The 23,415-nt window shown below is 33.9% G+C and overlaps 1 protein-coding gene across 21 annotated transcripts in view; it reads left to right on the plus strand.

Moving 5' to 3' along the window:
- The window catches only part of ADGRL3 (adhesion G protein-coupled receptor L3), a 766,591-nt gene that overhangs the window by 360,130 nt on the left and 383,046 nt on the right, over positions 1 to 23,415 (plus strand). For all 21 annotated transcript variants that reach the window (XM_054688025.1, XM_054688026.1, XM_054688014.1 and 18 more), the window contains one exon: positions 4,536 to 4,749. In XM_054688025.1, coding sequence (XP_054544000.1) covers positions 4,536 to 4,749 — 214 coding nt within the window. The remainder of the gene's footprint in view (positions 1 to 4,535; positions 4,750 to 23,415) is intronic.

The following is a 23,415-nucleotide window of genomic DNA, read 5'->3' on the forward strand; positions in this document are numbered from 1 at the left end:
AATGAAAGCATTTAGCAGTGTAATTAAAAGTAATTTAAATGGCTAATTAGATAATGTTGTAGAATAGTTTTCAGTAATACATCCTTTTAAACAAAGCATCCATCATTTAGCAGTGCAATTTGTCAGTGAGTTACTGATACAAATGCAATTATGTTAAATAGAAGAAAACATCTGCAAATCAACTTTGGTTCTCTGTAAAAATTGCCATACACAATAACTTTCAAATGATTCTTAAAGAGTCAAAGGAGATACTTGGAAAATTTGGGCCTCCACATTTTAGTTTACTTTGCAACTGTTCAGTGTCTGATTCAAAATCATATTTTTGACAGTTAAGCTGCATTAAAGCTATGTCTATGTACACATATTTTGACAAAATTGACTGATGAGTCTAATCAACCAAATTGTCCACTTAGTCAAACAAATGCTCTGACTATATAATTTGCTTATTTATTTTGTTTCCTTGTTCAATTAACTTGTTTTCTAACTTAATTTTACTTAATTGGTTATATAATAAAATATAGCCAGATCAAGTCAATGTTCGGAAGCAGTATCAATGTGACTTTTTTTAAATGGTCATATTGAAGTCAAGAAACAAATCATCACTTAGGAAATGCTGGAAATTTACTAAAAAATATCACAGGAAATTCTGATTTCAAGGGCCTCTTTTTAAAACAACCTTTCTGAGATTTCATTGATGTGGGCTGTAGTCATATAATTGGATTCCCAAATGGGAATTATTTAGTTATTAGATGATTCTGTTATTTAAAATACTAACTACATTAATGAAAATATCTTTATCCATGAAAATATAGACTTGATATTGAAGAGACTTTGCTTCTAAATAACCATCTAATTTTTAAATGACAGATAAGCAGGGGATTTCATTGTATTAGCAATAGAAACACTCACTCCTGATATGCAGTGTCATTTCTGAAAAATAGCGATTTCAGGATACTCTGTCAAAATGTTGACTTACGATCATCCTTTAAGGATGATCTTATAGGGGCCTCCCTGGTGGCGCAAGGGGTTAAGCACCACACTATGAAGCAATCCTCAGCCTCTGCAGCACTAGTTCAATCCCTAGTCAGCCAGGGAGCAGCCCACATGGCGCAGCAGACCTCTCCTGTCTCACCTGCTGCTCCCCTCAGCAGTGTATTTCGCTCAGTTTGCCTGTTCTGTTCCCCACTCTGTCTCTGGTGAATCCTCTCACTCCCCACATCTCTGGCCTGTATTCCACCTCTTGTATGCATAAATAAATAAATCTTAAAAAAATGATGTTATAGCTAACCTCTAATTGTGTTCATCTCTTTCATCAGTGCAGTGGATGTGCTAGGTTGTGTATGTGAAAGAGACAAAGACAGAGAGAGAGACATACACACAGAAAGAAGAGTTTGAATGACAGCCAGATTGTAATTTAAGAATTCAGTTAGTGCATCTTGAGAACTTTAAGTGACTTGCCCTGAATATGCATGGGGTGTATGTTATATTTTTTCCAAAATACTGTCTCGAGAAACTTGAGAAAATTTAATGTCTTTTCAAGTTTGATTGGTTTCACAAACCAATCTATATTTTCTCTTGTTTAAAATAAGAGTCTGATACTAATAAAAATTTCTCTTTCCCTACTCCATCTCTTTTTTTACTTCCTTCTCTTCTTCCCTTTTGCTTTCACAATTCATGCTGCATTAAAAAGTCATAAGAAAAGTTGTATATATTTATGTATGTTTCATGTATGTGTACATTAGTGAGTTAATCAACTATCAGTGCAAATCTATAGCATATACATATTTTCAGAATTAATTTTCTTATGTGGAAATCAACATATTTAACTGTTGATAAACAATTTAGAGTTTCAGTTATATGCTTTTAAAAAAAGACTTGTTAAGTTTTTACAATTAAACATCAGCTTTCTTTCATTTACATACTGATTATCTTCATAATCTTGGAGGTAGAAACTGTTAAGTTTGACATGAAAGGTCAGTTTTCCATCTAAAAATGAAATTTAATGTTCAGCAAACATCTAAAGCCAACAATAAACTCGAAAAACATATTTGCCCTAATATAAGAAAGGCTTAATTAGCTGTATATATGATTTTTATAACAGAAAATTATGCATAAATGTGAGAAGCAACTCACAAAGAAATATAAAGGATCAATACATATGAGAATATGTTCTATTGTATAAATTGAACAGTGAAAATTAAAAGAAGTTTGTTATATCATTTTTTGTCTATCTTTTAAAGGAATAGGCAATATTTAGTTTTGAAGAAAAAATACTGGAAGTGCATGTTTTTTTAATTTTTTGGACATCCCATTGTTGATGTTTGCCAAATGAAAGTATTTTCCCCCCAATTGATATATACCACAAATATTTTGGAAAAATATTATTTTTTACAAAGTATTATAGCTAGATACACAGTTTACTTTTTGCAGTTTATAGCATGTATACATTGGGACTTTTTGCAGTTTATTTTTTAAATAAGGCAAATTCTGTGGTTTTACTTTTTGGTTTTACTTTTTGCAGTTTATAGCATGTATACATTGGGACATTCCTAAATGTACATCAACACATAAAGCCAATTAAGTAATATTAAATGTATTTATAATGCAGACAATAAAACTGAGCTATATAATGTAGTAATAAATATTTCCACAATATATGATTAGTGAATAAAATAACATATCAAACATTATGCAGAGTGTGATGCTACCTGAGTAAAATTTATCTGTGTAAAATAAAAGAGCAGAATGGGTGAAAAATAAAATCTTTGTTTTTCTGTAGAAAATTCTAATAGGGAGGTCACCATTGTTAAATGGACACTTCTGACAGTGGGGGGAAGTTGTGAAGAGGGTGTTGAAAAAAAAATTATTTTTGCCCATATAAATCTCTACTTTCTTAAATAAAGAACATCCATTATCTTTATAATTAAATCATAAAGTATACTTATTATGTTAATTATTGATAAAGACAGTTAAAATGGTTCTTTATATTGAAATAGAATACTCTGTGTGCGTGTGTGTGTTTGTGTGTGTGTGTGTTTGTAAGGGCACAAGGAAAAATTCCGGCATACCCTCTGGCTTGTTCTGAGGCTGGACAAACAAATTAACATCAGGCAGAGTAGCAGAAGTAAAAGCTAAAGTTTAAAAGTGGAAAAATGGAGCATTTGAATGAATAAATTTTAAAGTAAAAATGGAACTTCTAAAGTAAAATGAGAGAAGAAGGGGAAACTTTATCTTAAGAGTAAAAAGGTGAATTCCTTAGATAGAAATGACATATTTACTGAAAAACTTATACCTGAATGATACTCTTCAAACTACATTCTTACAAGTTGTAGAGAGTGGGGGGTGACTCCATCTTTAATTAGAGAAGGGCAGAGGGCTGAGACCACAAGAGTTTCTCCTCGGCCCCTATGATTTTAGAGGATCCTATCTTAAAATATTCTGCATTCTTTAAAAAATGGTAACATATCTTGAGTGTCACAGGGCATGGATTATATTTAGTTCCCCATACCCACATGGCATTGGTAGAGGTTTACTCTAAGCTTATTGAGAAGAGCATTTCTGACCTTTGGGGGGATTCTGACACCACATCTTTTAGGGCCCTTCCCTGTACAATGTAAAATCTATTTTTTATGTTTAACATGACATATGTATGCTATAAAGGGAAATTATCAGATTTTACAGAATTTGCCTTATTTAAAAAATCACAGTCAATTTTACACTTTAGTGACTCTTGAGGGGAGACTGATTCCACAATTGTATGTGTATTCAATAACAATGAAATATTTTGGGTAATGGTTTCCTTAAAAGACAAAACAACCTTACTGAGAATTTTACTCTGCAACCTGAATATTTCAACATATTCCTTAGCTCACATACCATCCAAAGTGCTTTCTTCCCCACATTTATAAGAAAAAAGTTGTGTGTAATAAGGTTTTATTTTTTTAAAGATTTATTTATTTATACAAGAACTGGGGTACAGTCATAGACTTGGGAAGGTGAGAGAATTCACCAGAGACAGAGCAGGGAGTAGAATAGGCAGACGGACCGAAGACACTACTGAGTGGAGCAGGGGTGAGGAGGAGAGGTATGCCGCGCCATGTGGGTTTCTCCCTGGCCTGCCGGGAATCGAACCCGTGCTGCAGAGGCTGTGGACAGCTTCACTGTGCTGTCCTCAACCCACTGTGCCACCAGGGAGGCCTTAATAAGATTTTAAAATATAAACTGTGACCAGCTGAAAGGGGTCAATTGTAGGATGAAAATAGAATTGAACTTTTAATGGTGAATTTAATGTCATATCTAAACATGGTGATTTTTAATGATGCACCTGAAACTTAAATAGTGTTATAATGCAATGTTACTTCAATTAAGAAAAAAACATGTGAAAACTTACTGATGAGAGAGACACTCTATCTTAGTTAAAATGATGAATTATAACTTATTTTTTGTTATTAGTTTACCCAAAACTCAGAAAAGCAAACACATCTACTTTTGTATATAATGAAGTTGACTTATTTTTCTTTTCCACTTTCCTGCAGCTTTCAGCCGTGCCCCAATTCCAATGGCTGTTGTCCGCAGAGAGCTCTCCTGTGAAAGCTACCCCATAGAGCTCCGCTGTCCAGGAACAGATGTCATAATGATTGAAAGTGCCAACTATGGGAGGACTGATGACAAAATTTGCGACTCCGACCCTGCTCAGATGGAGAATATACGATGCTATCTGCCAGATGCCTATAAGATTATGTCTCAAAGGTATGATCTTTTTAATACATTTTTCTTAACATAAATTCTTAACATGCCTCTGTGTGATATATTAAGCACAGGTAAGAACAAAGTATTGTGTTTAAAGATAATTTTAATTACTTTTTTGATAGTCAGTTATTCCCAGTATAACTAAATGCAGATCTGTGTTTTCTAGAACTCAGTTCATTAGATGAGAAAGTAGTTTACAGCGTTTGGACCAAAATTTTGTAGTTTTCTTCAGAAATTACAAAAAACATGTTTTACTATTAACAATTTCTCACATGTATGAGAAAAAGAATAAAAGAATTAACAGGGCTTTTTAATAATCATTGGCATTTCAGTTGATTGTCCTGGAAATCAATGAAAAAAGTCTTATTTTGATAGCTAGTATATGAATTAATTCATTTAATACAATTAAGCTAACCAAAAGCATAGCCATATTGAAATAAATAATATAAATAAAGTGTCATATAATATTGCTGGATTGAAAATAAAAGAAGATTGTTAACTCTAAAGAGACTAGTAAATAAGAATCCATATTATAGAAGGCTTAAATTACATTGTTAAATATTTCTTAAATACCAGTTCACTCTTATTATGACTTTTCACAGGTCAGTGACAAAGTTATTTACTGTGAATCTTCATATTTTGTTATAAAGTAATTTTTAAATCAGTAAATATTTCAGTTACTGAATTTATTTTTTCAGTAGGATATCTTCTTTCCTTCTGTAGAGTTCTTAAAATATAGGATAAACATAACAAATAATCTTAAATTGAAGTATAAAAACAAAAACACTAGATTTCAAGAATTATCTTTCTTGTGTTTAGACTGTCTCCTTGCTAATAATATTCTCATGTGTATGTTATATATGGTTAATAAATTGGTCCCCAAGTATCTTATTTTCATAAATTATTGTTGTCTAAATTACTAATACAAGTTATAACATACCAGGTTTTTTGACAATCAGTGTATCTGAGAGGTATAATTTGCCTCAGGGCAAACCTGAGGGCTATTGTTTGTCTATTTCTAAAATGCTGGCTCATGCTAATGTAAGTATAAATGGGAAATGTCATTTTGAAATTAGACATTATTTTTGACCCAAGTTGGATTGCATTTATTTCTTCCTGTGGTTCTATTGCATTTATATATATATATATATATATTTGATATACCCCCAAGTATCTCTAAGTTGTCTGATGTTATATCTAAAATAATTCTAAACATTTCATTTCATGAAGGTATTATAATGTTCTTTCAGGAGTAGTTTTCTGTAAATAGTAAAAAATGGGAATTATGACTAACTTGTTATTTTACTTGTTTCTGTCAGACTACCAAACACAGGATTCTTTAGAAACCATTTTGGTTGTGTGTTGAGGAAGGGATTCTGCTCGTCTGTGATTAGGTTTCATTAAAAATATAGTAGGGACATTAACTCTGCCAACTCTTTGATCTCTATTTGATTTTCATTAAAATTACTTTAATCCTTTCACTGATACCGTTAATGACTCCCAAAATAAACCCTTAATCTTATAATTATTGTTAAAAAAAAATAGCTGCAATGGGTTCTCTGGAGCCACTGAATTATATGATGTGTCTGTAAAGTAACAAATCTGCAGAGTAAAATTGCTTTAAGCACCCTTAGTAAATCATTTGTGTAAGCCCTCCTGGTGGTTTCTCAAGTAAGAATTGTCATTTGACTGAAATAACTGTGGTTAATTCTCCATGGAAGCAAGTTCCTTACTTGCATTTGGACTGTTAAATACATTATATTTACATTTCTCCAAAATAAATGCTTGGAGAAAAAAAATCCAGTGTTATTTTGTAAGCTCCCAAAAGATGAGAGTTCTCTGCACTAAGCTGCTTTAAAATGAACTTTCACTGTCATATCAATGACAGCAAGTTAAATAAAACTAAATATACTAATTGTAATATGGATATATCAAACTAGTAGTCATATGAACAGTTTAATGCATATGGAAAATCTCTTTCTAACATGCACCTTAGATCCACTAATGTGTTTTCTTTCTTTTTCACTTGTAGAAAGAGACTATAGCAGGGTCTAAACATTTGTAAGCATTTCTCTAGGTGGCAGAATTACTATTAAATACCAAGAATTATTTTTGTATACTTGCATGAACTTCTTAAAATGTCTTCATAACTTAGTTCAGCCTCATAAATTAAACAGATGTCACAGGCAAGGACAGACATGAAATGTTTTTCATGCAGATATTTGAATACACATTGAACAAATGCATAAACAATACTATATATAAAACTAACATGTTAAGTATGAAAGATTAAGGACTTGAGTTAAAAGGATATTATTCTGTTCTACATTATCCCCCAGTAAATCGATTCAGTATAGTATCTGCTGTAGGGAAGCAATTTTCCTCACTAAACTACAGGCCATACCACATGTTCTCAAAGTGTGTTCTCATCCATTCTGCTACCTCCTTTCTTCAAATGTTCTGAGTTTAACATTTTTTTTTTAAACTCCACATTCTTGTTTTTTTTTCAAGATTTATTTATTCATTCATTCATTCGGTCTGTCAGTCTTCCTTTGTTCATTTATTTATTTGTTTGTTTGTTTGTTTAATTATTTATACAAGCACTGGGTATAGTCAGAAGGGTGGGAGGGTGAGAGAATTCACCAGAGCGGGGAGCAGAGCAGGCAGAAGGACCAAAGTACACTGCTGAGGGGAGCAGCGGGCAGCAGGAGAGGACTGCGCACCATGCAGGACCCTCCTCCAGTGGCCGGGGAGCAGCCGGGGATTGAACCTGCACCGCAGAGGCTGCGGGCAGCTTCGCAACCCAGCGCTCAACCGCTGCGCCACCAGGGAGGCCGTAACATGTTTTTTTATTACCCTATTGGTGGAATTATTAACATGATGGGATACATTTAATTATTCTTTTTAAAGCCTCTAATCTCACTCAGTTATTATCATCTACTTCCCTTTTGATTGCATTTAAACATTAATAAAACTGTAATATCACACATTACACCGTTGCCTTTTGTAAAGCAAATTATAGGCTTCCAGAAAGCAAATCTTCTGTTGATTTTACTAAGCATTATTTTTGATATGTAAATAAATAAATATGTTCTCCAATTTTGTCATGCCACTTAAAAACTTTCTTATCCATTTTCTGAGTTATTTTTATTAATTTATTTTACATTTACACACTTCAGAGAATTTTTTAAAAAGTACATATAGATTTGGAATCTAAAGTGAAAATGAGTGTTGGCAACTGATAATGCAGAAATTCTACATTTTGAATTCATTTGAGGTTTCATGTTATCATCAGCTATTAATAGAAATGTTTCCATTTTTAACTTGAAAGTCCACAGTATGCGTTTCACAATGACAGTTGCTGAAGCATAATAGTATCACTTGCTCAGTGTTTTATTTTTAGTTCATTTACATTTATTGAGGAGTTGAAAAAAAGGAGGAAAGCTCCTATGGCTCAATAATACTAAAGAGGGATCAGTGTAGAAGACATGTCATCTGGTAGCATTAGTGGAAACAGGAGAACCCGAAGTTGTTATTAGATACATAAGTGGATGAAAGCCATAAAAGAAAACTGCCCTTCAAACACCCTTCAACTAGCCTTTTCTATCATGGCTTCAATAAATACTGGTGTTCTGATGGCTACCGTTTGATCTAAGACTACTTCTAATTGTGCCACTATTGGTGGTGTTTAGAATTTATTGTTTTATTTTCAATTTTAAGTGACGGGTGACCAGAATATGCTAATTGTATATGTAACATATATGCTTTAATGGATATGAATGCAAATTGCTAATAGCTCCAACTTTGAATGTTTTTCCTAATGTTCACTATTTTTTTGTTACCTTAATTTTTTGTGTGCCACGGATTAAGACTGACATCCCCCATGACCCCCTACCATATATAAGTACATTGTATGTGCTCTTTTTTTCCCCTTAAGATTTATTTATTTATTTATTTATTTATACAAGCACTGGGTACAGTCAGAAGTGTGGGAGGGTGAGAGAATTCTCCAGAGCCAGAGCGGGGAAGAGGACAGACAGACTGACAAAATACACTGCTGAGGGGAGCAGCGGGCGCAGCAAGAGAGGTCTGCCGCACCATGTGGGACCCTCGCCAGCAGCCGGGATTGAACCGATTGTGCAGAGGCTGTGGGCAGCTTCACAGCCCAGTGCTCAACCGCTGTGCCATCAAGGAAGGCCCATCTTGTATGTGCTCTTAATGATATTTGATGATAAAAAAATCGTTTGATGCTATTCCATTGTCAATATAAACTCCTATTGGAGTTTCTCATTAAATTGGTCATTCAATATAAATATAGAAACATTAAATATCATATTATTATATTCTTAGGTCGGCTTTTAATGACTTTTTTAAAAGTTGTTGGGCCTCCCGCAGCCTCTGTAGCACCGGTTCGATCCCCAGCCACCAGTGAGGGTCCCACATGTTGTGACAGACCTCTCTTGCTGTGCCCGCTGCTCCCCTCAGCAGTGTATTTCGTTACTCTGCCTGTTCTGTTCCCTGCTCTGGCTCTGGTGAATTCTCTCACCCTCCAGGGCCTCTGACTGTACCCGGTGCTTGTATAAATAAATATATATATAAATAAATATATATATCATGCAGCAGTCTTACTTTTCATTAAATTGCCTACATTTTTCAAATAGACACAAATTTGTTAGCACACATACATGGATATGCATGTACATTTATTGCGGTTAAAACATACATACAAAGAATTGCACAGAAGTGTAAATCTAAGTGAATTTTCATAAATCAAGCTTATTCTGTCAAGGCACAGAGTTCAACCTTGGACATACCCCTTTTGCTCTATTCTACCATGTTGCCACCTCCCTACCCTGCACCCCCCACCATAGGATTGCCTATAATGAAACTTTTAATATACTAAATTAGTTTTTCCCATTTTGTAATTTTAATAAATTGATCAATTGCATGTGATTTTTTGTGTCTTCTCTCATTTAGTGTATTCATTTTATTTTTTATTTTTATTTTTTAAAGATTTATTTTTTAGATATTTATTTATTTATTTGTACAAGCACTGGGTACAGTCAGAAGCGCGGGAGGGCGAGAGAATTCACCAGAGCCAGAGCGGGAAGCAGAGCAGGCAGAAGGACCGAAGTACACTGCTGAGGGGAGCAGCGGGCGGCAGGAGAGTTCTGTGTGCCATGTGGGACCCTAGCCCGGTGGCCGGGGATCAAACCAGCGTTGCAGAAGCTGGGGGCAGCTTCGCAACCCAGCGCTCAACCGCTGCGCCACTGGGGAGGCCCTAGTGTATTCATTTTAAATATGACTTTATTAAAGTATTTTTATAAACCATAGAATTTCAATTATACAGATTTTTAAAGTAAATTTGCTAAGTGATGCAATCATGACCATTAAATCAGCTGTCGAATTTTCCCATCACTGCAATGAAATTCTGCAGTCACGTTGCTGTTATTCCCCATCTCCTTCTCTACCCCATGCAATGACTGATCTCCTTTCTGTCTATTTCTATCCATGATGCATTATTTTTAAGCTAAGTAATGAATACTTGAAATTAAGTTAAAATTAACAAGCATTTCAGTTTGAACAGTATCAAAGACATATTAGCAATTATTCCTGGAAGCATGGGCAAAAATATGTTTATTTTTAAAGTTCTCTTATATTCAAGATGCTGAATCTAGACTATTTTTAAAAAAAAATATTTTTTTACGCATATAAGAGCTGAGGTATAGGCAAGAGGTATAGAGGGTGGGGGAATGTGAGGATTCACCAGAGACTGAATGGGAAGCAGAAGATGCATATCTACTGAAATACACTGCTGGGGAAGCAACTGCTGGGAAGCAAGAGGCAAAACAGGAGAGGTCCGCTGTGCCATGTGGGTCACCTCCCTGGCTGAGTATCGAACTCATGCTGCAATAACTATGGATTGCTTCATAGTGCTGAGACTCAGTCCCTTGAGCCACCAGTGAGACCCTGAATCTAGACTATTAAAGATACTCTCTTTAGAGTTTTTCATTAGGTAGAGGTATTAAATGTATAAAGAAGGAGTATTTTTATAATTAAATAAGTTACCTAAGTTTTATTATTTTTCAGCAATATTTGTCATTATTATACATTCACTTGTCCAGTCACATCAGGAACTCAAGAGAGAGAAAGAGAGAGAGAAGGAGGAAGGAGGGGATGTTATTTCCCAAGTTGTAGGTAATATCTATTACCCTTATATTTGTTAATATAAAACTATATTAGGTGACCCCAGTTTTTGGAAAATAAGTTACTGACTTTATCATATGTAGAGCAGAAATACATGTAAATCTTCTTTATTTGTAGGTAAGTTTGTCACATGGTAAAAGTAAAGTATGTTTTTTATGCATATAGATTGATTTCAAAAGATAAAATATGTGTATTTTGGCTCAGAAAGACTTGAGTTCTTTCCAAAAATGCTAGCATTCATAGCTTTTAGTACTATTAATCTTAGGAAAATAAAAATATGGTGCTGTTTCATGGGCTTGTTAATGTATTGAGGAAGTAATACTTGGAAAAGAATACAAGTATGCAAGGATACTGTACTAAAAAACTTCAAAACTAGTAACAAAGAGAAGGTGGAGGAGATAGTTGCTACAAAATGAGGGGAAAAGCTATGAGTTTGAAGGTGAGTGGATGATAGTAAAACTGAGGAGAATCTTTCATCTCAAATTATTGATGTTGTTGAGTTATGTAGAAAGACTGTGATGTCCCCAAAACCTTTTTCACTAAGCATCTGAACAACTCTGTATTACCATTTTATATTTAATTAATGTATTCTGGATATTAGAATGTACTTATCAAATATATTAAGTAAAATACCCAATATTCTTCTACAATATGAGCATCCCTGAGGAAAATGTTTTAATAATATTTCCTGATTTAGTAACAGTAATTTTATTTGTTTGATGATAATAGTAGTTTTGGGGCCTCCCCGGTGGCGCAGCGGTTGAGCGCTGGGTTGCGAAGCCGCCCGCAGCCTCTGCAGCGCCGGTTCGATTCCCGGCTGCTCCCCGGCCACTGGAGGAGGGTCCCACATGGCGCGCAGACCTCTCCTGCCGCCCGCTGCTCCCCTCAGCAGTGTACTTCGGTCCTTCTGCCTGCTCTGCTCCCCGCTCTGGCTCTGGTGAATTCTCTCACCCTCCCGTGCTTCTGACTGTACCCAGTGCATGTATAAACAAAACAAACGAACAAACAAACAAATAAATAAATAAAAAAAAAAAAAAATAGTAGTTTTGTTTTAGTTTCATAATTTTACCCAGTAAGCCAACTAAAGTGTGGCAATACATTACAGCCTTTCTGTTATATTTGATATTTGTTATAGATGTCATACATATTATATATGTGTTTCTGAGTTATTCTATACATTTCTATCTTTATCTAGAAATTATTTTCTTAACTTTTTTTTATTTCTCTCCAAAACTACAAATATTTGCCTTTTCTTTAAGATATAGTATAAAAGTGGGGTCTCCCCAGTGGCACAGCGGTTGAGTGCTGGGTTGCAAAGCTGCCTGCAGCCTCTGCAGCGCCAGTTTGATCCCTGGCCACCGGGCTAGGGTCCCACATGGCGCACAGATCTCTCCTGCCGCCAGCTGCTCCCCCAAGCAGTGTATCGTCACTCTGCCTGTTCTGTTCCCTGCTCGGGCTCTGGTGAATTCTCTCTCCCTCCTGCACTTCTGACTGTACCCAGTGCTTGTATAAATAAATAAATAAATACATCTTAAAAAAAAAAGATATAGTATAAAAGCACCTATGACCAGTTTCATGGTCTAAAGCCTTCTAGATAGTGGTAATTACTTCTCTATAGGCTTTTCGGTAATTACAGTTAAGAAATATATTCCTTTCTCACAAATTAGTCTGTAAAATTTGCCATTAATTAGTCCTTTCACCTCTCCAAGAAATTCAAATTGATCATCATTGCCTGAGGATATAGGATTCTGACTTACTTCCCAAGTCCAGTCCTAAAGAAAATATAGAGTCCTTCAAATAATTTAATTCATTCAATTATTCCTCCAATACAATTTCCTCACTGTAACATAAGAGAAAAAATATGACACTGAAGACAAACATGCAATCTTTCATTGAAAGTCATAGAATGGAAAAACATGAATTAGTAAAAACAGCATAAGCACACATGGCTGTTGGAATACAATTTGAGCCGCCTTCTGCAAACTCACAGAAAAAAGGTGTCTCAATAAAAGTTGTGGGTACAAAGCATGTATCCTTAATGTTACTACCCATTAGTGCTTACAAAGGAGATGGTAATTCTAATGTGATGTAGTCAGATACTTAGTGATAGCTGTAATTGCATTATAAAAGCACACCAGCAACAAATGAAAAAAAGAAGTCACTGCATAAATCTTATCCCTTAGATTCTTTTAGTTTGTTGTATCATAGTGTCTTGTGGGAAATAATTAAAGAATATGTTATTTTGCTGGTTATAACATGAACTCAGTATATTCTCAGTGTGACAGGTTTGAAACTAGTATGCCAGCACTGTTGGCACCCACACATGTAAAACATAAATAAATATAAACATAACTCTGAATACAAATGGATAGACTATGATGTATATTTCTAGAATTCAGATTAATTTCAAGAAAAAGCAATGTGTTTACTCTAGAATCAGACATTTATATTGTAATCTAGTTTCAGAACATTTGTTTTTTCTTTCATTTACTTAGCAAGGAACTGTATTATTTATTTTATTTAAAATATTCTCATTTGTGTCAGGAAGATGGAGCAACATAATTATTTAACTGATGACAGAACTAATGTTCAAACAGGTAAAATGATTAATCCAAGGTTAAATGTAACATTGTGCCTTTATTTTAAGATTAATTATATAAATGTATTTTCATGAGTGGTCTATTTGTAATGCAGAATGACCAGTTATTAGGAAATGAAATTATCTTTTATTGAAAGATAAAATTTTGTTGAAATTGTTACTTTAAAAATGAAAAATAACATTTCCTAAATATAAGAAGAAAACAGTTAGAAAAGGAACATTCTAAGATAACTTTTTTGAGAAAAAGTTGTCTCATGAAGCCCCAAAATTATGTTAGTTTGGGGGATATGTTTAGATACCACCGCCAACTCCTCAGATATTTCTCTCATGTTGTAAGTTCAGAGAATATGCTTTGAAATTGTTGTAATGGACTGTGATTTAAAATTCAAGCCATGTGTCCTATATATATTATCTCTCTGAGCAGTTTAGAAAACACTTGCCATAAAGGGCTCATCATGAAAATTTTAAACATCATTTTTTTTTTCTACATGGGTAGCACCACAGTACTAGAGTGGTTATTATAATGATTGGAGATGCATGTTTTAACATTTTCCATTGTTGAATAAATAGTTTTCATTCTGGGTTTTGATAATTTGTGTTTCCCTAAATTAGTCAAAAGTGTTAAAGAATTCTTGTCTCAGAATGACTCTCTCTACATTAAGTCTTTAGTAACATATCTACTACGTAATCTAAAAAAAAATGTTTTATGACTTTTTAAAAAGATTTATTTATTTATGCATACAAGAACTAGGGTACAGGCCAGAGGTGTAGGGTGTGAGAGGATTCACCAGAGACAGAGTGGGGAACAGAACAGACAGACTGACTGAAGTACACTGCTAAGGGGAGTGGCAGGAGAGGTTTGCTGTGCCATGTGGATTTCTCCCTGGTTGCCCAGGGATGGAATTCGTGTTGCAGAGGCTGTGGATTGCTTCATAGTGTGGTGCTTAACCCCTTGTGCCACAACCAAGGCCCTATGATGTTGTGATATTTGGAAATGCTTTTCTTCTACTTGTTTTTAACTATTACATTTAATGATCTCTAGGATCATTTTTGGGAAAATGAAAGCACATCAGGTTTATCTTTGAAATCAGGTTATTATTTTTTATTTTTAATTGGGGTTTTCACTTCTTATAGTTTCTAGATCAGGCTTTGTTTGTTTAGTATGTATAGTCTCTCTTTCCCACTCATTTCTTGTTTTTTAGTCTTGTATAAGAATGCCATCACTTTCTTAATTTAAAGTTTCCTTTAGAGATAAGAATGGCTCCAAATCCAGGTAAAGCACATTCTTAAAAATAAGAGAATGAAGTACAAAGGTGAAGCTGTAGGTTCCTGGAAGAAAATGAGAGAAGTATGCTGAGGTAATCAGTTCTATTGATCCACTATTCCAATGACAGTTCATACAGTTAGATCATCTATCACAACATGACATATTCTTCGATAGAAATAACAGTTGCAGATTACTGCTACATAATAATTTGCAGATATAACTAAGGTTGTTATTTAGTCAATGTATTTGCTTCTCACTTAAGAGTTCATCTACACAAAAGAGAGTATATTTTGAACTATGAAAATGCACTAGATTGATAAGAAACATGGCTTGGAATTATCTCCACAAATATAGCCATTTGGCTTGGCATTGAATAATTGAATTTTGTGAACTTTCTTTATTATATTTAAGTGATATATACAATCTTTGTACATTGGGGGAAGGGAGTTTTATCCTAGTGAATTTCATTTTACCATTGTCATTTCATTCTGCTGATATTGTTGAAAAACATCTCGATAGAGCACAAAAGGAACAATCACACACACAGTTTATATTAGTAATTAACAGATGAAATTTAGGAGGAATTATAGGCAATGCCATCACTCCCACATTTCCTCTTAATGAAATAACCAGAACAGTGGGGAGCCAACTGCATTTTTAAGGCCAGGAGGCAAAATTGTAAAATAGAAACTACTAAGTGTCAGTGGAAAGGGTTTGAATACAATGTTTGCTACTAGTGAAAATAGGAAGTCCTTCTCCTTATTTGGATTTATTGTCTCATGGACTCTCCAGCCCACATTTAAGGAAATTTAGAATTCTTTCCAAATATATATCGCAACATTTTTTCTGATATATCCGGCTACTTTGTTGTCTAGAAAGCCACAAATCATAACTTATATTAAAATCTTCCTTGTTAGTTTCAGAAGAAATGGAATTATTTAAGTAGGCTCTTTTACATATGTATGCATAGGTTTAGGAATGAAGTGATCATCTCTCAGCACTCAGAATATTTTTAGAAAGAAAAAATGAACAAGGAACTGTAATGTAGCTCTTTGAAAAACTAAATTTACCAACTAAACTCACCATGTTTTATTTTTCTCTTTTTCCTGTCATCTGGAATTCAGTTTAATGGCATCAATGCCTAAGAGTGGTTTGAATCCCAGCAAAGCAAAAGATTAATAATGAAAGAAGAAAACTTACTAAAGCTATTTCTCTTTCTGTTTTTGATAGAAAACAAAGGAAAACAAAGATAAACAATGACATTGAATGAAGTATGGTAGCTACAGGAGAGTGATACAGATAAAGATAACTAAAAGACTGAAGGGGCAGGTTCCTAACAAACCTGTGTTGGAATGGAATTAAGTTGGGAAACATCCCAGTTTAGTCTTAGCTTAGTCTTAAATCTAGCTTAAAGTATTCGTAAGAACTGCTTCAGAAGGGCACTTGAGGCTGAGAGGTTCCCATGGGCTAAGAGAGAGGTATAGTAAGGAGAGGCACAGGTGTGGTAGGTGTGCTTAGGTGAATAATCAAAACTGTCCATCCAAAAGCAATTTTTTATTGTATATGGAATATCACAAAATTGTTTACCCTTTGAGAAAAAGCAATGCCAATCACAAAAATTCAAAATCTCAGATTCTTTAAAGACTCTAATGTCACCTAGACCCCAAAACAAAGCAAATCTAGCAAAGGAGACAAGCATAGCTTCTGCATGATGGTACTTCAGTTTTGAATAAAAGAAAACCAGGACCTCAGTTTTTATCTTACAGCACTTTCAGCACTCAATGTGGATGTCCTATGATCTAATTAGAGACCATGTATGAAAGGCAAGAGATTTGATACTGATTAAATTTGAATTCAAATTTTAGTTTTACCTTAAGATTTGCGTCTACGGCCTTGAGAATTCTCCCTCATTCTTATCACTAGTTTGCAGATCCTCATGCTACATCCTTGGGCTGACTCTCCTTCCTCCATATGAGTTGGTGCTTCTGACCTGAGCAGTGCTGCCTCCTTTATGGTAGCCCCTGCCCTCATTCTTGGTGGCTTGATGTCAAGGCTAGTGCACCAAACTGATGTGTGAGCAGAAGCCAGGCTTCATGGTAATCCATCTTTTAAATGAACATTTTTTTCATCAATGATATTTTTGTTCCTGAAATAAAAGGTTCATAAAGGTGGAAAGAGTCTAAGTAAAAAATAAAAATGGATTGAAACCCACAAAGTCTATTAATCTACAAAAACCTTCATTATGATAAACCACACTAAAATGGAAAAAATCAAAAGTTTACTGTTTTTGCTCTTTTGTAAACCTCTGGGCTCATCATACTGTAACGTTCATTTCCACACAAAGTAGGGAAATACTTTTTGCAAGCTTTGAACGTTCATGAAGTAAATGATACTTTTTTTCACTTTATGTACATGTGCATTGAATAAAGAAAATAGTTAATTTTTATGAGAGATTACTGTTTCATAAAAGATATATGTAACAAATGTGTATCTACAACAATATTAAAAAGATAATTTTAAGAAATGTCTGACAACTCCACTTAGTCATATAAATGGAAGAATATACAGTCTCATTAATCAGTCCATATTCTGTATAAATACTATGATGTACAAGTGGTTCTACTTATACACTAGAGTAGTTCATTTTTAAGTAGTTCTAGATTTTGAATTCAAACTGAGGTTATAAGAAAAAATATGTTTTGTTTTGTTTTTTTAGTAACAACACTGATTCAAAAGTGCAAGTTTTACTTTTTAGCTATCCAACAAATATTCAGGGTTTCTATGTTGCGGTGATCCTTCATTGAAAGCTTACATGTGAAATGGTTTCTGAAAGCTGACTCTGAGCAAGCCCAGGCCTGAAAGCACAGATTCAAGTTAACCAGAGAGATGTTATTACTATAGCTGCTGCCATATACCTTATTGTACCAGGAATCATGCTAAGTGATGCTATCTTAAAAATGACTAAATTATTCCTAACTACAAGGAAGTTTCATAAGGGAGAGAATTTAAACAATGACATTGAATGAAGTATGGTAGCTACAGGAGAGTGATACAGATAAAGATAACTAAAAGACTGAAGGGGCAGGTTCCTAACAAACCTGTGTTGGAATGGAATTAAGTTGGGAAACATCCCAGTTTAGTCTTAGCTTAGTCTTAAATCTAGCTTAAAGTATTCGTAAGAACTGCTTCAGAAGGGCACTTGAGGCTGAGAGGTTCCCATGGGCTAAGAGAGAGGTATAGTAAGGAGAGGCACAGGTGTGGTAGAATCTAGTGCAGTTGAGTAAACCCTGGTATTTAAAGTATATATCATAGGGGGGGGTAATAGATTAGGTGAATGTATCGGCAAAATAAAAGTCTTGAATGTCACGGTTGGAGGATTGGATTTCTTTTTTTAAGATTTCTTATTGTTTGTTTATAGAAGAAATGGGATGTAGGCCAGAAGTGTGGGGGGTGAGAAGACTTGCTAGAGACAGAGTGGGGAGCAGAACATACTGAAATACACTGCTGAGCAGAGCAGCAGGCAAGGCAGGAGAGGTCTGTGCCATGTATGTCAGCTTCCTGGACAGGCATCTAATTCATGCCACAGTGGCTGGCACCACTGGCTTGATACTGCTGAGATTTAACTCTGCACCACCAGTGAGGCCCAGGATTGGATTTTATGACCACATCAGTTTGTTAGGGTTGCCATAATAAAATATCACTAACAGGGTGGTTTACATGCAGAAATTTATTTTTCACATTTCTAGAAGGTAAAAGCCAAAGATCATGGAGTTGGGTGGTTTGCTTTTTCTGAGGCATCTCTCCTTAGCTTTCAAAAGGCTCCTGTGTAAACTTACTTGAATTGTTCTCTCTGTACCTGTATTGCTACTATCTCTTTTTCTTCTAGTAAGAACACTTGTTGAATTTGGCATCAGTCTTATGACCTCATTTAATCTTGATTACCTCTTAAGGCTGTGTTTCCAGATACAGTCACATTGGTGAGTAGGACCTCAATATATGAATTTGGAGGGACACAAATCTGTTTGTAACCTTGAGGAGGGGCCACTGAAAAATTTCAAATGAAGTAAAATAAATTCCTGCTTTAAGAATACCCCTGTCTAGATGCATAATGAGGATATTTGAAGAGAAAAATAATGGAGTCCTGAGAACCACTTAGACATGTATATATAACATGATATCCAGCCACATATGAAAGGCTTGATCTAGAGCAGTTGTGAAATGAATAGTGAAGGGGAGAATGAGCTGAAAGACAGCTATCAGAATGTTATGTTAATTGCATGCAGAGGGTGAAGGAAAGAAAAAAGTGAAAAAAAAAAAAGATGAATCCTAAGTTTCTGTCTTAGGAGCATATTTGGTAATACTATCACAAGAAAATATGTGGACATGATGAGGTAATAAATATTTATAAGGTCTTCTTAGCTGGCCATCTGCCTCCATTACCTGCCTGCCTCACATTCATACACAGAACTTTGCCTTTTTGATCTTGTCTCTTTGTACTTCCAACTTTGTTTTTTCTGGTCCTTGAACATGACAGACAAACTACCTAACATTGCTGTTATTACTTCCATGGATCATGTTAAAAGACAAAACATTGTCCCCATTAGCTTACTGTGAAATGCTGAAGCCAGTTTCAAAAGTGTATATAGTAAAGTAAACCTCTAAATAAGTTCAGTTGGTATAATATATAAACAGAAAAAAAAAAAAATCCCCAAGTGCACAAATTTAAAAATTCAAAGAAAAATACAATATTTTGCAAATTCATTTAATCAATGTTGTATATTACATAGGTATTGAGAAATAAAGATACCTCTATCTCTAGTGGCATTAGTGTGCCTATGATTTTAAATGTGTTAAAGTGAAGAGTAATGTGCATGATTTAGAGGGTTTGCCATGTTTGAGTTTTAACCATAGAGAGTTGGGTCTTACTATTGAAGGGATGTCAGAAATTGGGGTGTCACCCCTATGTTTATAGCAGCACTGTTTACAATAGCTAAGCTTTGGAAACAACCCAAATGCCCAAAAACAGATGACTGGATCAAGAAGATATGGTACATATACACCATGGAATATTACTCAGCATTCAAAAAAGATAAACACATGCAATTTGTAGCAACATGGATGGCACTGGAAGGGATCATGCTCAGCAAAATAAGACAGAAAGAAAAAGAAAAATACTGGATGGTCTCACTCATAGCAGGAATCTAGAAAACTTAAATAAGGGACCAGGAAAATGAATAACTATAAGAAAGTGAAAATCAAAGTCATCAAAAAACTATGAACCAGAGACACTCTATGGGGGGTAGGGGTCCAGGAGGGGAGGGATTGGGGTCAAAATAAGGGGGTTGCAATTGTATGGGGAATATAAAAATAAAATGTATTTAAAAAAAAAGAAATTGGGGTATCAGTCTCATTATATCTAAAAATAGATGCAACTTTTGTTTATTATTGTCTAGGGGAACCCAGAGATCCAATTATGGGTTATCATGAATAATAATTATTTTGAGAAGTGTGCTCCTATTTCTTCTTGAAATATGTTTTAAGGAATACATGGAATATGTTTTAAGGAATACAATCATTTAGGGATCTTAATAAGTTTTAGCAGTATCTCAAGTTCATTGAGCAGACAATATCAGAGTTCATTTGTTTAATTTCAAAATCATAGCATGTACTTTTGTTCCAACTATATTTTAGATGGTGATAGTAAAAGGAGAAGCTAAGGACTTTGCAACATATACTGACTTCATGTCAAAGTTGTTTTTTTTTTTTATAATTATATGTGATCAGAGCCAGATAGTAAAATAATAAATTATTATAGATTTGTTGGAAATTGTTTTCCCTCAGACATGATGGCATTAGAAATGGTATGTCTTCACTTATTTATAATTTGAGATGTTGCCTGAGTAAATCAAAGGAGGCAGGAAAAATTATCTTTGATTTTCATAGTTGAAGAAAAATATAAATAAAACTGTTGGTAAATTTCCAGATGTAACAGTTGGTACTTAGCTAGCTATTATTCTATTTATTTGCTTTTTTTGCTACCATTTCACCTGTTTGACCAAGTATGTACAGAGAAATAATAAGAATAAGAAAGAAGTTAAATTTTCATTCATTAATTTTGTCTTTTGAACATGTTTCTGTTTTCTTTTAGGTAAGAATTACAAGGTCATAAGTATATTGAATGTGCTGCACCTTTTATTTGTACTGTTAATTGAAAATAGTCTGTCATTGATAGAAAATAGTCTCTCCAAAGACATAAAAATGAGTTAGATAAAAAATAACTGTAGTGTTAGTGACATCCAATCAGCTCAGTCATGTGGCAGTGTTCTTGAACAAGATTATTATCTTTTTTTGGAAGATTGATATTTCACTGAGTACCTGTGAACTTATTTGGAATTTCTTTCTTAATATTACAGTGAAAAAAAATACTTTGCATATGTTAAAATTTCTCTCCCTTGTTTTTATATGGTTTAGCATTCTGTTAGAATGTGAGATAATGCTTATTTGTTTGTTTATGTAGATAAACCTTATTAACTGTGAAGCTTTTAACTGTATAGAGAAAATCACAGTAGGGATGAGGCAGGAAAATCATTGCCAATAATATTCTTATTGGTTAGTGTGTTTGGCAGTTTTACAGGAAAAAAGGAATTATAAGTTCCAAAGAGTTTATTGTTGAGATTAATTAAAATTTACTCATCACTATTCCCAGAGAAATCTGCATTCATGTGTTATCCCTCACCTTCTAAAATCATAAATTATAACTCCACAGACATGTGCAAATACATAATTAATAAGCAAGGTACAATATGCTGTATACACTGTTTTAGACTATACCCTAAAGACTATTTTAAAACCTTTATTAGTTTCTGTAAAGTCACTTATGAGTAGCAATGTCCCTGATTAATTTTCATGGTTGTTAATATTTAATATCCTATCTCTTAAAATTAAAAAAATAAACTGATTCATGAAGAAAACGCCCAAAATATTTGGGATTCAGTTTTAATGAATTATTCTCATACCTTTAAATCCTATTTATTTCAGTTTCTCTATATTTGAGAATTTCAGAATCCTTCTTCTTGAATGTCTTTTTCCTGTATTTATGTGTACAGTCCTGATTATACAAGCCAGCTTCATTTAATATTATGTCTTAATCCTTCCTTCCCTTGGGCATGCCCCATGTTATTTTCAAATGTGTAACATTGTGATAACAAACATATCAAATTGAGACCCTCCAGCCCCTAATCTGAATTTTTAAAAATAGCCTATGAGAAGTTGGTTTTAATATAGAGTGAAATGGACATAAATTATTTGTGGCTACTTTCACTATCTTAAAAAACTTTCTCCCACAAAGAAATTGAAATGAAACAAATATGTACTAGGTACAAAAGATGTGGCATATGGAGAGTGATATACACTTTTGCTGAAACAGACATTTTGGAAAGTGAAAGTGAGCAGTGCTGGGAATTATGTCAAGATTGTTGGGGTTTACCAAGAGAGTCTGGGACTACTGGGACTTGTATGTAAAGTGTAGCTATCAGAATTAGTTATGATGTATGTGCATTTCATGTTAAAAACAGAGAAATGATATATACTTCTCTTAAAGAAAGGTCTGATTTCATTTTGAATGCAAGGAAATCTGTGATGCAAACCTTTGATGCATAGATTTGTTGACTCTAATCAGCACATTTTGTTGAGATTAATATCACATTCCCAAAATCTGCTAGACATATTTAAGTAATGCATTGTTTCTTCATATCTAGTGGATCCTATTTCCAAAGATTGCCAGGGATAGGTCAGTAAACTTCAATTTAGAAGATTTATAATTTCAAATTTAGACATAATAGGTCATGTCCTTATATCAGCACTGATCTTTAAAGGATATGATAGGAAAAAATTGTATTAAATATCATGTTTCAATATATAAATGATCTGGTAGATTAATAGAATAAAACTATTTTAATTTTTTTGTGGAAGGCACATCCTCTAGAAATAATTTCAGAGATTATAATAAGAGTCTAGTGACTATAGGTAAAATATATATATATAAATATATAAAATATATATATTTTAATTTTTAGCAAAACATAGGCAAACATTCAAATGTTCAGCTTATTCTAACATGTTATTTGCTTGTCAGTGGGAAAAAAAGAAAAGGGTTTTAATCATGGGGAACAGAACATTATATTAATACATTGAACAGGAAAGTCTTTTATTTCTTTTAGATTAGAAATTCATTCCTTAAGGTCAAAAAATAAATACTAAAGTGATAGTGAGGTGAAGGATTTTTGCATATAATCAGCATTAGCAATTTGACCAAAAAGTGACAACCAGTTATCAAAATCTTTTAATATTCTTAGATGAAGGGAAAATACTTTTTTGTTGTTCCCTTAAGTCTATTATGTCAAAATGTCAATATATGCAGAGCCATTCTGTACTAGGGAAATGCTAAATGCTAGATTCTCTCATAAATAAACCCCAATATTCAGTGACTTAATACAGTTGTATTGCAAGAAATAGTTTATGCTTTGGCAGGTGACTTTCTCTTATGGTTATCAGAAAACATAGCCTGTGAGTACCTTTTGCTAGGATTGAGGAG

This window comes from Talpa occidentalis, unplaced genomic scaffold (genome assembly GCF_014898055.3).
Source record: "Talpa occidentalis isolate TD23 unplaced genomic scaffold, MPIMG_talOcc4v2.1 talOcc4.6, whole genome shotgun sequence".
Taxonomy (NCBI): Eukaryota; Metazoa; Chordata; class Mammalia; order Eulipotyphla; family Talpidae; genus Talpa; species Talpa occidentalis.